At 33.3% G+C, this 16,279-nt stretch overlaps 1 protein-coding gene across 9 annotated transcripts in view; it reads right to left on the reverse strand.

Annotated features, from left to right (window-relative positions):
• Window positions 1-11,072: 11,072 nt before the first annotated feature.
• EPHA5 (EPH receptor A5) overlaps window positions 11,073-16,279 on the reverse strand; it is a 368,176-nt gene continuing 362,969 nt past the window's right edge. For all 9 annotated transcript variants that reach the window (XM_057502277.1, XM_036918159.2, XM_036918158.2 and 6 more), the window contains one exon: window positions 11,073-13,206. In XM_057502277.1, the coding sequence (XP_057358260.1) occupies window positions 13,101-13,206 (106 nt within the window). In that variant the 3' untranslated portion in view covers window positions 11,073-13,100. The remainder of the gene's footprint in view (window positions 13,207-16,279) is intronic.

Genomic DNA, 16,279 nt, shown 5'->3' on the forward strand with positions numbered 1-16,279 from the left:
TATTTGTAAGGTTCTCTGAAGGAAATAAAGTGCCATGATGAAAAAAGATGGGCAATGGTGTAATACTTTCAGACAAGCTAATTGACCCTGGCAAACATTTAATCAGAGGCCTTAAGAATAAGAACAACAAGACATAGAGTTTCTGGCGGCGGTGGGCGGGGGATTGCTCCTGGTATAGGAAACAGGACAACGATCCTGAGGTAGGTGGGAGCTTGGAAACCTTTTTGACAAGATCATAGAGAGTATGGGAAGAGGGAAGCACTCATAGTAGATTTATTATTGTTCATCTTGCAGATGAAAAGACTAAGGGATAGAGATATAAGCAAACTTTCCCCAAATCACACAGTTAGTAAGTGATAGAGCCAGAATTTGAACCACGACTGCAGAGACCGTGTCAGGACCTTGAGTACCTAACATAATAAGTGTTTAAACAAATGAGTAAATGAATAAGTAAGTGTTGGAAAAAGGATCTATCTAAACTATTAAAACTCATCTAAAGAGTCAAAATATCAACACTAATAGCAGAAGTGTTACTTAAGGTAAAAGTCATGTTAATGACAGCAACTGAAATAATGTAGGCATATAATACACCAGTTGGGGATAAGCTTTTAGTTTAGGTTTAACACAATAAAACTTGTGCTAGAAATCCTGTTGTGAAATAAACTTACTAGATTCACATTCATATAATTTGGTAGTTAGGTGACTTCTTATTTTTTAAGGAAAAAATATTTTTAAGATTGTTTTTCCTGATTATATCATTGTTTTAGCTACATAGAAGAATTTTTTTTTCATGTTTAGTATAGTTTTCCACTTGGTTCATAAAAAATTAGAAATCAGATTATGTTATCTCTAAGTCCCACTATACTGTGAAGCTATTACTATCAATATCTTTTATCTACTGGTCATGAGAAGTTAATGTCCTAGGAGAATTTCTCAAAACAACTCCTCAGTACTTAAATTAACACTTTAGAAAAATAAGTGTAAATAATAGGAGAGTCCCATTGCAAATTGTTTGCTTACAGATACAAGAAATCACTGGTTAAATTCAACGATTACTTCAAGTCATAATTTTTTAAATATTTTGAGGTCAGTTAACCTTCACTATTTAATGACTATGAATACTATCTTCCAAAATATACATAGAAAAATTCTAAAGTTTTACAGGGTTCCCAGTTCCTTAAAGCTATCATCCACAAGCATAAATAACATTTATAAAGGTTAATAATTTCTGCTTTAGGAACTTCAGTTTTGGATCACTTATCCAAAAATATCTTTGTAAAATTTCTATATGTATTTCCTTTATTTCATTTTCTCCTTGATTTTTCTGAGTCTTATATATTCAGGTTTTCTCCACTACCTGGAAGTAGAGCATGCCTACAAAACCTTCTGAAAGCTGAAAGGGCGTAAAACCAAGAGTATCTTCCTGCGCAGTGCTTTCTTGAGTCTCAGTCTTGTTTCCAGGACCCAGTCTTTGTTCTCAGCCCCTCAGGGTTGGTGAGTTGTGCTGATGCTCTCATTTCTGCTGAGGTGCTTGTTTGATCAACAGCTGCTTGTTACACATCTCCTTTCTCTCAGACAAGCTCTGTTCCCCAAGGTTACTGCCTTCCTTAGCTTAGAATATTTGATGCCTATAACTTTTAGTATCAAATGACTACATTTTTACTATCTTAAAATTTTTTCAGCATAATCCAAGTGAGTTTATTTCTGACACAGTTCAGAGCACCTTCTCTCTGGGGATATGTATTTATTTGTACAAAGGAAAAGTCAACAGCAACTTCATGTCTTCCAATTTTTCCTTTCATGATCCAAAATTATACTAGCCAGAAATTTTGGTTAAAAATGTGCTGTTCAATGTTTATAACTGATTGCTCAGTGGCATGAGGTTCCTATTGAATTCCCATCATAGAAATGCATAAAATAGAATAACCACTAAGAGTGACTCTTCAGTTCTTAGTGATAAATTCAGTTTTCTAGGCTATGTTTTCTACTCACTGTTACTTTTGACCTTTTCTTATTTTTCTATATTTGATAGTAATTTATCTGAGAAACAGATTCAGTGTGAAACTAATAAAATTTTACAAGTTTTACATAGAACTGAGAGCAAATGAAATTTAAAATATAAATTTTGAATAGTTACCTTTGTTACTTAATATAAGGTAGTATCTTCTACTGGGAATATGGGAGAAGACGTAAATTGTATTGAAGGCAAGGAGGTCAGTTAGGGATATAGTGATTTTCAAATGCACACAATATAGCCAGTTGGAGATCTTCAGTAAATATATAAACACATGGAGCTACACTTAGGAAAAAAATTAGCAGTGGAAATTCAACATGGAATACCATTTCCATGTGTGTTAAAATTGAAGACTTGTGAATTGATGCAATTTCCAAGGGTAAACGTAAAGCATGATATGTGTCATACTAATGACAGAATCCTGAAATTTATTATTTAAAAGGAAGGCAGGATAATAAAAGATACTGGAAATGACAGAATAAATGTCCAGAAATGTAAGCAAAACATAAAAGATTGAGTTCTTGGATGCCAAGAATGGGGGCATAAAGTGGGCATAATATTAAAAGGAACTTCTTAATGCTATTCAGACATTAGTCAAGATAAGAATAGGGAAACTGAGGAAAGAAGGCCAATAAAATATGACATCAGGTCCAGTGCCCAGAGGGTACATTTGATCACTTTTAAATAATAACAGAAATGTAACACCGATCAACTGTTCTGCTTTGTCTATACAAACTCTATCTCAGAATCACCAAATAGTTGATGAAGGGAAATTAGTCTTCATAAAAGTAGTGTGACAATTAAATGAAGAAAGAATGATGAAAATCACCACTTTGAAATTATTAATGAGTAATGATTTGGTAATGATCATTAATTACTGTTCACATCACAGGAAGATAGCTTGTCTCTGTTGTTCACTGATGAAAGTACATAAAACTACTTATGATGTATTCATAAAAAAATCAAATCTTAATCTAACATACCTGAATCTGTGAGTACAACTGCCAGTTTATAGTAAATAAAGGGACCATTTGGATATTGTAAAAGGAACTGTAAAAAAAATGTATGATAACGATAATACTGATTAGATTTTTGAAAATATTTTAACAGATTGTGAATTTTTAAGTAGTGTAATAGTATTATGATTATATTAAAAGCAATCCTATTTTTGAGATACAGACTGAAATATTTATGAAATGATAAAATATCTGGACTTTTTTTAGTATGGGAGAGAGTTGGAGGAGTTATGTACAAAACAAGTTTGGCATTGAGTTTATAATTGTGAAAGCTGGCTTATATGTACAAGAGAATTTATTAAAATTTTATCAAATTTTCTGTTAGAAAGTTTTGATAACACTGAGTTAAAACAAAAAATGGGAGGAAAGGTTGCAGTGAAATGAATGAGTGGAAGAAATATGAAAGTTAAGGTAATTATTTTATATGTTTTGCCAGTGAAGAAATGGTAAAGTAAAGTAAGCTAGGTAAAGATAAGCAACGTTTACTGATGAATCATTATACAGTGGGCACTATTTTCATTCGCTCTCTATGTAATCTTAAATTCTCTTAACAGTTATATTATTTTCTCATTTAATACTGAATGCAGGGTGATAAAATGGCTTCCCTGAGTTCACACAACTACTAAGTGACCGAACAAGATTTGCCATGTAGATGCAGACACCAGTGCTGTGTATTTCCTCATGTGGATGGGGAGGATGAGGTGCAGGGAGCCCAGAGGCTGTGAACTAAGAATATTCAAGCCCAGGAACAATTGACGGAATAAATTCCAAAGCAGGCAGGCAAGGTTCATCTGGAACTCAGAGGCAGGAGGGTTAACTTTAAAAGAGAGAAGGGATATGTTAATGAGCTATGTGACCTGAGGAAAGTCACTTAGCCTTTCATAGTCTTCATTTTTAACTCTGTTCCAAAACAAATAAATAAGTAGAACAGAATAAATGTCTGACTTATAGGACTATTACAAGGATTGAATAAAAGCTTTTACTTTCTGGAAACTTAAGATCACTAAGAAACTTCAAAATGAAATTAATAACCTCAACATATTATTATTTTTCATAATAAACAAAAAAATTAGAGGAATGATTTAAGAACTAATAATTCTAGTTGTGAAAACACATTTATCTGTAGTTCAATATTTCTGCCAGCTTCATTCCAATTCATTATTTTTTTTGCCTGCCAAATTCAAGTAGAATTAGATTTAAAATTTCATATAAAACTTTATTTGAATGGCTACTCTGTATTTTCTAAGTATCAACTTATTTTACTTTTGGTAACAATTTGGTAGTAAATCACAGGTAGACTTCAAAGTTTCATAAATGTAGTTCAAATATTATATCTGGAAATAAATAATAATTATTGATTGCAATTTTCTGCATTTATAGTTGAGAAAACTGAAATATGTTAGAAAGATACTGAATTAGATTATGCTGCTACTAAGTGAAAAGATTGCAAATGTGGAAGATTATTTTTAATCCTAAAGTTTGGCTTTTTTTAAAACCAAATATGTTAGAAATATAATCAGTCAGACTCTGTTTCCCACCCACTGTTTACACTTTGCTTTTTGAAAACGTGTGCATCATTTTTTCTCATTAACATTCAGTCCCAGCATCTATTAAATTCGAAGTCTGACCTGAAGGATTCCATTATGTAGACAGCAGGGTCAGCTGTGGAGTGAGAGCAGTGTACAAGCATACCTTGTTTTGTTCTGCTTCTCTTCATTGCACAATGCAGATGTCTTGTTTTTTATAAACTGAAGGTTTGTGGCAACCCTGTGTTGAGCAAATCTATAGATACCATTTTCCCAACAGCTTTTGTTCACTTTGTGTCTCTGTTTCACATTTTGGTAATTCTCACAAATTTCACACTTGCTTATCTTTAATACCTCTTGTGGTGAACTGTGATCTTGATCTCTGATTTTACTTTTGTAATTGTTTTGTGGTGCTACAAACCACACCCACAAAAGACCCTAGTTGAGAAATGTGTGTGTTCTGACTGCTTTGCTGACTGGCCATTACCTCACCTCAGGCCTCCCTGTGTCCTGAGGCACAACAATATTGAAATGTGTCCTGAGGCACAACAATATTGAAATTAGGCCAATGAATAACCCTACAGTGGCCTCTAAAAGTTCAAGTGAAGGGATGAGTCACAAATCTCTCCCTTTAAATGGAAAGCTAGAAATAACTAAGCTTAGTGAGGAAGGCATGTTGAAAGCCAAGACAGGCCTAAAGCTGGGCCTCTCGTGTCAGTTCACCAAGCTGAGGGTGCAAAGGGAAAGTTCTTGAAGACAGTTAAGAGTGCTGCTAGTCCAGTGAACACACAAATGATGAAATGGAATAGCCTTATTTCTGATAAGGAGAAATTCTGAGTTGTCTGGATAGAAGATCAAACCAGCCACAATACTCCCTTCAGCCAAAGCCTAATCTAGAGCAAGGCCCTAACTCTCTTTAAGTTTGAAGGCTGAGAGAGCTGAGGAAGCTGCAGAAGAAAAGTCTGAAGCTAGCAGAGTCTGGTTCATGAAGTTTAAGGAAAGAAGCCATCTCCATAATGTTAAAGTGCAGGTGAGGCAGCATGTGCTGATGCAGAAGCTGCAGCAAGGCATCCAGATGATCAGGCTAAGTTAATGAATGAAGGTGGATGGACTCAATAATAGATTTTCAGTGTAGGCAAACCACACTCATACACACTTAAATTGGGAAAAAATGCCATCTAGGACTTTCACAGTGAGAGAGGAGATATCAATGCCTGGGTTCAAAGCTTCAAAGGACAGGCCTACTCTCTTGTTGGTGTCTAATGCCGTCTGTAACTAAGTGGAAGCCAATGTTCATTTCCAAGTTTGAAAATTCTAGGGCCTTTAAAAATTATGCTAAATCTATTCTGCTGGTGCTCTATACATGGGACAAAGCCTGAATGACAGCACAAGTTTACAACATGGTTTAGTGAATATTTTAAGCTCACTGTTGAGACCTATACCTCAGAAAAATGATTCCTTTCAAAATAGTACTGTTCATTAACAATGCACCTGGTCACCCAAGAGCTCTGCTGGGGATGTAGAGTGAGACTAATACTGTTTTCATGCCTGTTAATACCACATCCATTACAAAGCCCAAGTATCAAGAAGTAATTCTGATTTTCAAATCTTATTATTTAAAAAATACATTTCATTGCTATCGATATGATTCCACCGATGGATCTGGGCAAAGTAAACTGAAAATCTTCTGGAAAGGATTCACCAGTCCAGATGCCATTAAGAACATTCGTGATTCATGGGAAGAGGTCAAAATATCAACATTCACAGGAGTTTGGAAGAAGTTGATCGCAATCCTCATATATGACTTTGAGGGGCTCCAGACTTCAGTAGAGGAAGTCACTGCAGCTGTGGTGGAAACAGCACGATAACTAGAACTGGAGGTGGAGCCTGAAGAAGTGACTGAATTGGGGCATCTGATTACGACTTGAATGGAGGAGGACTTGCTTCTTATGGATTAACAAGGAAAGTGATTTCTTGAGATGGAACCTACTCCTGATGAAGATTGAAGACTGATTGATGACAAAAGATTTAGAACATGACATAAACTCAGAAAGATTTGAGAGGATTGATTCCAATTCTGAAATACATCCTGCTGTGTATAAAATGCTATCAAACAGCATCACATGCTACAGAGAAAGAGTTCATGAAAGGAAGAATCAGTAGATGCACAAAATTCCATTGTTATCTTATTTTAAGAAGTTGCCACAGCCACCCCAACCTTCAGCAACCAGCCCTCTAATCAGTCAACAGCCTTCAACACTGAGGCAACTGAAAGCTGCAAATATGATTCACTGAAAGTTCAGATAATGACTAGCATTTTTTAGCAATAAAGTATTTTAATTAAGGTATGCACACTGGTTTTCCTGACAATAATGCTCCTGCCTACTTAATAACATGCAGTATAGTGTAAACATAGCATAACATTTTCTGCGCACTGAGAAACCAAAAAGTTCATTTGACTTGCTTTAATGCAATAGTCACCTTATTGGTGGTCTGGAACTGAAACTTTAATGTCTCTGATATATGCCTATAGTGGTTTGATCTCAAATAAACATGGGTTTCATCCTACCTTCAAAAGCAGTCAGTTCTTGAGGAATTTCTTAACATCTTTGAGTCATGGTTTCCTCATAAGTAAAGGAGACTATATAATGTATCTCAAATGTAAGAGTGAAAAATTGTAATACAGAATAGTGCACTCTTATTAAATGTTGACTTTTGAACCACCACTCATTTCTCCCTCCTACCTTGTCAAGAGTACCTAAAGAATTGGGGGGGAAATTCCTTTTACATAGAATCTTTACCTCTATGGCAGAGCAAGGGCAAGAACAGTCTACTCAGTGCCAAACAACTCAGCGTCTCCATTAAATATTAAATGATATCCCTTGTAATAGTGATTTTATGCATAAGCAAAGGAGTTATGGATTATTTCCCTACACATGGTGATGTCAGTAAGGTAAACACAAAAAAATATAAATATGATACACTGCCTTAAATGTAGCAGGTTGTTTGGTATGCTCTTTACAAAAGGAGACCCATATGATACAATGTGGACAGAAGAGGGGCACTTGTGCTTAATGACATTCTTTTAAGAATGCAACTCCTCTACCAGACTTTTCGGGGAGGGTCAAACATGACAATTGAATTAACTGTATTCCAAAGGTTTTTTTATTTTCTGAAAAAATATAAAATTTCATATCTTACACTACAAAAACAAGTACACGAGCCGAATGCACACAGAGATTCAAATGGAGGAAAAATACATAAATGCTAATGTTTCCTTGAATTAATGCTGAGTTTACTATTATATTGAGTTTACTATTATATTTGCTAATAACAGTTTACTATTATACTTGGCATTCTTCTCAGTTTTATAAAGAACACAATGAGGAAAATGATGTTATTCTACTATGCAATATCATAATACATGTAGTATATTTCTGACATCTGACTCAAAAAGCACTCTATAAGATGATGCTTGGCAGTAAGAAGATGACCAGCTAATACCAGTCGTCAAAAAGTCTTTTTTTGCATATGGTACACAGCATTTTCTGTTTTTCTCAAGTAATGTATTACACTGTCACAAACCAGTTCTAAATAGGTCCCACATAATTATGCTCATGTCCTATAATCTGTGTCAAACTCCAGTTGCAAAAATATTCCAATGCAAAGATTCATGAATATGTTTTTGAGGAAAATGATTGATTAAAATGCTGATTGCATTTTAATATTTAGCATAGGAAACCAAACATTTTTATTAGAACTAACTGAAATCATTATACAAAACCTTTAAGTTTAAAGACTTTTGAGGGAGGGTCAAACATGACAATTAGAATAACTGTATACCAAGGGTTTTTTAATTTTCTGAAAAAATATAAAATTTCATATCTTACACTACAAAAACATGTACACGAGCCAAATGCACATAGAGCTTCAAATGGGGGAAAAAATACATAAATGCTAATGTTTCCTTGAATTAATGTTGAGGCAGGGACTTGAGATACCCTGAAGCCTAGCATAGACTAAGATATGCAACACAGGTGCTTCTGACCTGCCGGAAACTAAGAAATTTTAATAAGCGTATTAACAAACGACTTAGTCTAAGTTTTATTCTGACAGTTATGTATGAAATTTACACACTTTTAAATAATTAATTGTAAAACTAAAACAGTTTAAAGATTCACAAATATGTTGACCACTAAAATTTATGCTGTTAATATTAGCCCAGCCTGAATAAAAATGATATATTTGCCACCTTAAGTTTTTTTCATTTAGATTTAGAAGAAACAAATGACATTTGATTCTGATTATTATAAATAGACTTTTGAAAAAAAATCCTTGTCTTCTCCTAAGTAATAATTACATGGTCATTCTGAACAAGAGCATTCATTCATTTATATGTAAGAAGACTTTTTCATAAATCAACAAGAAATGAAAAGAAAGTTCTTATGTATTTCTCCTTTGCTACATTACTATGTAATTAACAGCATAATAGAGAAAAATATTCAATGGAACCAGCTGTGTTACAGAGTTGAAAAAATGATGACTTATTCTAGCTATTAATTTCAAATAAAACTAGCATTTTGATTGTTTATTCATTATCATCATCATCATCATCATCATCTTATTGTACCTACTTTTTTTTTACTTTGACATTAAACATCTGGCAGGACATAAGCAAAGACAATTTACTATTATACTTGCATTCTTCTCATTTTCAGAAAGAACACAGTGAGGAAAGGATGTTATTCTACTATGCAGTATCATACATCCAGTAAATTTCTGACATCTGACTCAAAAAGCATTCACCATCCATTGCACAATGACAGCAAAAAATGTCTCTCACTGGTAAATAACTCTACTTGTGCTTCTGAGAATCCACTTTTAATGGGAGAAACAATGGTGTTAAAAATCTTTGACTTTCCCATAGAAATTAAATGGCAGACATATAAACACACAAGTGTTCAACTGATACTGATTTTTCATTTTAATCTTGAGATGTGAAACTCTTCACTATTGTGCACTGGTTAAAACTCTTACAAACTGAATTAAGTATATTTTGTATTGTTTGGGCAACTCTAAAATGAGTCATGCTGGCTATATTTAAGTTTGAATAGAATATTGAAATATAATTTTTATCGTAATCCTACAACTTCAGAACACTACCTTGGGGTGATTAAAAATCAAGAAATAAAAGACCATGCATATTAACTTTTTTTTTTTCTAAATGGGAAAATCAATATTTTTACATTTTTACATACAATTCATACATTTCAATGGCCAAGAACAACTGACTTTATGTCATTTTCACATGTGAGCAAATGGAAAGATTAGGAAACAGATTATTATTGATAAAAGTAGCAAATTGAGTGACTTCAAAAGGTATCAGAAAGTTGCAATTTACTCCCTGCTTGTACCTATTTTTCAAAGTTCAACGATGAGAAAGATTCATGCCCTTAAGGTATTGCTACAAATCATTACGATAACATTAGGTATTATTTGATAAATTTATTTTATGTGCTGAAATTATTGAAACTACGGTTCACTTTTGGTTGTCTGGTGGATGAAAAAGTGAGCCAAAAGCGTAAGAAATCACACAATCAAGATTTGTCAATTGCCCTGGGTTATTGCCTCAGTGCATTTTACAAAAGCTGCTGCCTCTCCTTGTTCCACTTTTCACATTTATAGATAAGATTGGCACTTCGAAATTGGTGACATATCCAGTGGTGAGCAAATATTTAGAAAGGAATTCTTTCCTCTTTTGTGGTGGGGTTGGAAGCTGCATCTTATTTGCAAGTCTTTTATATCTTCTAAAATCATGTTGACATTCCTTAGAAATTCTCAACGAAAGTGAGATATGGATGACATCTATGTGTGTATTTCATTTTGATCTCAATTTAATTTCCAAAATGAACGCCAAGATCACAAAGGAAACAAGTAAAATTGATACTCATTAATTTATAATGTTCTGTGAAAAAGAGGAAATCTACCTTGTAACCTCAAAGCCTTATCACTTAGCTGTACTCTATCATGATCTCTCAATTATCTTTGAACATATACAGTGGAAGAAAATTTGGAAAATATCTTTGTGATGTATAAGTAATTTGGCTCATTCCATCAGCTCTAAAATTTATGGTAACTTCTCTTCTAAATAAATGTCTTTTGTTAATTTGAAGTTTCTCAATTGTTACTTTATCATTTAGATTCAGTTATTTTTACAAAATTCAATAAAATGCAACACATTCAAATTATCTTGTACAAAAGGAATTAGTTTAATTTTTAATTTAATGTTTCTTAAAATTAACAAATTAGTCTTGGTGTTGCCTGCTTGTGATTTTATCAAGACAATGTTAAACCCATCTTGCTCTTTTTCTCTGGCAATTTCACTAAAATAACAGAGTATACTTGAAGCACAGTTTGTGTGGACTCATGGTACCCAATAAGGTATTACAGCCCTAACTGGACAGAACTCAAAATACCATTTGAAAATTGTTTAGAACTTTTTCTTTTCCTTCTTTCTTTTCTTTTTTTTTTTGCTGTGTTCTTTAGCAAAGAGTAACTTTACTGCTTGAGTGAAAGGTGGGCACAGTAGAAAGAATTTATTTCTCCAAATTATTCTTGTATGTCTTAACATTCAACTAAAATAGGTGCTTGGGAAAGACAGAGAGTACTATTAATATAGTGCAGGTATATTTCCTATGGATTTCATTAATCCAGGCTTCTCCAATACACTGCTGCCATTGATAATTATGAGTAGGCTATGTTTTGTTTAAATGCCATGTTCCTTTGAATAATTGCATGTCATTCCATGATTTTTACTAAGTGTAATACTAAAAAAATTGGTATTTTACCCAGGAGCTCAGTTTTGGTCAAGTTCTAATAAACTGAATAATTTGTACCATAAATGTCGTCACCAAGTGTGTTGTATATCTACCAAGGGTGAGGGAGAGGAGAGATGCTGGCTTGCCTTTGCTCCCTAGCCTCCTGTGGTTCAAGATTCCTGTCCCAAGGTCTTCTCCCTTCTGTGCACCCTGCCCTAAATGCTGTCTGGAACAATAGCCCCTCTGGGCACAGCGGGAGGAAGTCAAAAAAGAAAGAAAAAAAACCAACTGTGATATATATATTATATTCCTTAATAAGGCCAATTAAATAATACTTCCAACTGGGTTATCAAAACAAATTCAATTCAGTGTAACTGAATACAAGATAAAAGTGCCAAATGAATGAATGGCCTTCAACAAATAAAACTTGTTAAGTCTTGAAATAGAGAAAATTCTGAAGGAAAAAAATACATATTCGTCATCATTCCATTACTGCCTTAGTATCAAAATTTCTGGAGCTGACCCACAAGGGAAATAGTTACAAAGGATTAACACTTAGGGGTAATGCTTAGTGCTATGTGCCTGGATTTAACAACATTAACAGAAGCATGCCCAGTTAAATCCTTCTATATCCTGCTGAAAATGTGCCCTTCGATGTCAGCTTCACTTGACAAGATATTTTCTGGGACTCAGAAAGGTGACATTTCTTACAGGGGTGCAAGATTAATGGCTAAAAGAACTGTATTGCCACAGATACCAGAAAGTGTTTTTAAAAAGCCAAAGGGGATTTAACCGTATAGACATTTCCTCTTAGCGAATAAAGAGATTTATAAGCTTTTGGACACAGAGAGGAAAAAAGGACACAAGCTTTGTTAAATTTTGTTTTACTGCTTCTCTATATTATACTCTGGAACACTTGCTCATGTATGTTGCTAAAATTAAAACACTATTAAAAATGCAAGCAGAATGGTAATGTACACATGTGCAAACACACACACACAAAACTCCAACTTAAATTGATTCCTGGGTATATAGCAAATTATACAATATATACACAATTATTACCTAATAGCTTCTGGAAGAGCAGCTAAAAGTAAATTTTATAACAAGGAAAAATAAATATACACCCTGTATTGTACCTGTCCTCAATCAAGCAACATGTCTATACACTAGTTTCTATAACTTAATGCTGTGTAACAGCATTTTAAAATTACAAAAGAAGATATCCATTAAGAAATTATCTAACCATATTGCTCTTCAATACACTTATGTAGACAATTAAGACTTGAAGTAAACTTCAGTAAATTGCAGCTTTTGTTAGCCCACAAATGGCTATAAAATGTTTCCTTTCAAGTAGATTCTTGGAAGTTTTGAAAGGGGCTGCCTTAAATCAGTCTATAAAGGTGCGATATATAGCTATATATTTCATTTATAAAATTTTGTAGAAGTGGCAGGAAGGGTTTTGTTGTTGTACATGTTTAACCTCATGTTCTTATTCCATTCAGGTTCTATTTGTTTCATGAAAAATGAAGACACTGGGAGGAAGATAAGGAGGTTTTAGTAAAACACTGATTACAAATTCTGTGGTTGAAACAAATGCTCTCCTAAGGTTTAGAAATCACTGTGTTCCCTTTTTCCTTTTTTTTTTTTTTTTGTTAAAATAAATCTCAGGGCTTGTTTACAAAGTGCAGAATCATTCACTTGACGAAATGACATTAAAATGAAGTTATAAGGGCACCATCCCATTTACCAGCTGCACCTTCACTTCCTGAAGGCTGTTCATGATCTTCTTCTGGTGACCGACAAGAGTCACTCCAAGCCGTCTCAAATCCCTGCATGAAGAAAGCACACATTGGGTGTATGTACTGATTCAATTGGTATCACACCTCAATATTTCAGGCTGGCAAAGAGGCAAACATTTTGCAGGAACTAATAGATTACAGTCCCATTTAGACATGTCGGGTCCAATTTTCAAAGGCAGGTTCCAAAATTGTACCTTGAAAACATGTTTGCAGTCAAAGCAATATTTATAATGAGGAATGATATAATACATATTTGCCCCCTTTTTTGGATATCATTATTTTTATGGCACAGAGTGGTAAATAACCAATTTGCACATGCTTGTGAATAAAGATTTAAATTAAAGGTACAATTTAATTGACCAGTTTTGAAAATGTGAACCTACAATATGAACAAGCAGGTTTTTATTTTTTGGCTAAAAGAAGTAAGCATAAAACATACTTTCAAAATTTCAAAGCTAAGCAGTAGATTACCAAATTCTTCAAATGACTTGTGAGTACAATAATTTTATATAATGGATATCTTTTAGGATATAATCATCACTCCATTGATCTGATAACACTTCTACATATTTTACTTCTTACTTGGAACCCTAACTACCAGAACATTGTTGCTTTAGCAAATAACATCTAGGCTCTATTGGCATTTAAAACATTCTGAAGATTACACACTACCAGAGAGTATTTTCAACCAAGGTGTATTCATATTATTTCTTTTAAACAAGCTTATTATTCAAAAGAAAATTATAAATGTTTAGATTTCTAAACTAACAGCATATAATGAAGCTGAAGGCCAGTGCCTCAGGTTTTTAAATGTTATTTCAAAGGATATTCAAGAATTCTATTCCCCCTATTATTTGTATTATTTGGCAAAGAAAATGATTCAGGTATGTTTGGCAAATGATAGCATTAAGTATAACAACAACAACAAAAAGAATAATTAAGATTTTTAAATGACAAAGCTGTTAGATTTCTTTATATAATAATTTTATTGTATACATTATGCTAAATTAATATTTTTGCATTCAGTAAATATATTAATTTCAGACTTAACAGTTCTATATATATATATGAAATTGAATGGTTTTGGAAACTAAAATCTTAATTATCAGAAGATAGAAATTAAATAAATGGATATTTAGGCTCTATATATTAGTACTGGAAATAATTATTTAAACAATATCTTAGGTTTCTGTTCCTCTTTTTTTTTTATTTCTTAGGCAAGTTTTAGCAAATAGCAAATAACGAAAAAAGAAGCAACTGATATTTATGGTGGAAACATTTCATTTTTAGAATGTGAATATTCAACATTAAACTTAGAAATTATTATAGCTGCAAGATACCAGTATACAATATAAAAATAATAATAATGGTAGGTGTGGAAGACGATCGTAAGCAAAACATAGAAATCAATAAAAGTTCACTTTGAAACAAAATCACCATTGTTAGTTATGAAATAATCTATAAAATAGCTAGTTACAAGCTAACATAGGAATACAAGAGGCTTGAGTTCAATCTTGTCTCTTTTAACCTAAATCAGTTTCCCAGCCTGGCCCCTGTTCACATTATGGACTGGGTAAACCTTTGGTGTAGGTGTCGTCCTGCGCGCGGTAGGGCAGCCAGCCGCACCGCTGCCCTCCACCCACTGAATGCCAGCCGTTGCACCACCAATGGCCCCTCCTTGCCACAAGACAAAATGTCTCCAGACACTGCCAAATGTCCCCTGAGTGGCAAAACCTCCCGTGGTTGAGAACCATTGCACTTAACATTAAACACAGTACATGACAATTTATGTGGTCTCCCCCTAGATGCTAGGAAAATATATAACCCTATGACACAGATTTTTTTTCCATCTCCTTTATGGATGAGGAAACAGAGTCTTAGAGGATTTAAATCACTTAGCTACATAACACAGCTGGTGGGTCGCAGAGATAGGACTTAAACCTGGAACCTGACACCAAAGTCCATACTCTTTTAATTTCTCATCACTCTGAGATAGGATTTTGAGTCAAGAACTTCAAATTACATGCAATCATTTATTGATCTCTCTCTGTAAAATGGGAACTCTGTAGATATAACATCAAATATTCAAAATTCTAAAAGAAGATATTTAATGAAGGAAACAGAACACATCTTTGACTGAGGCTATGGTAGCTCAACTCATAATATTTCATGGAAAATTCAGTTATGGACTAACAAATATCCTCGTATTTCCACATGTAATTTATGAATCATGAAGAATTGTGTAGGTTTGGGCATTAATGAGTACACAGTACCATACCTCGGACCTAAGTCAAGAGAAAAGGAACCAAAATGTTTTAACCTGAAAAATAACCAATTTCTACTAGAGAATTTAAATAATTAGTAATTGAAATAAAGTTTAAAAAGATGTTTTATCATATGCTTTATAAACCTACAGGTGATTCTGACATATCCAGTTTGAAAGTACTGATGAAATATATATATGTACTTGCATAATTCATATGGCCAATCTAATTAATAGGAATGAGCTTTTGAATATAATCATCATAGTTGATTCTGAAATATCTGGAAAAAAATAGAATTTGTGGGTTTTCCCACTCAAACAACATGGACTTTGAATATGTAATACCAAAACCTTAATTTGAAGTGTGTTTGTACATGTGTGTGAGTTTGTGTGTGTGTGTATGTTCCATATTCTAACTCGTTATTTTGTCTAGCTGATATAAGATACTTTACTTAACTTTTAAAATTTTCACTGTCTTAACTTATTGTTATGTTATATGTAAATATAACTTAATTCTCTGAAAATAACTTGACCACAAGACAGACTCTGGTTCAATGTTTGGGAATTAAAATTTTTCATGACATCTGTGTCATGCTAAAGAATGAATACTTTGAGGATTTCTATTTAATTAACAAATGCAATTATAGAGTTTGTGTTTATAGCCAAATAAAATCTGTCTTCAGAAAATTTCCTACATCTAGATTTTAATTTAAATTTGTTTAAATTTTCCCAGTGAACCAAGAATAAAATTTTATTTTAAGGTCAACTTGTGATCTGATTATCTGCTAAGATGCATACAGAAGGTCAGACCACTCAAATTCTCTCTCCTTCTAACCTCCC

Source organism: Manis pentadactyla, chromosome 5 (genome assembly GCF_030020395.1).
Source record: "Manis pentadactyla isolate mManPen7 chromosome 5, mManPen7.hap1, whole genome shotgun sequence".
NCBI lineage: Eukaryota > Metazoa > Chordata > Mammalia > Pholidota > Manidae > Manis > Manis pentadactyla.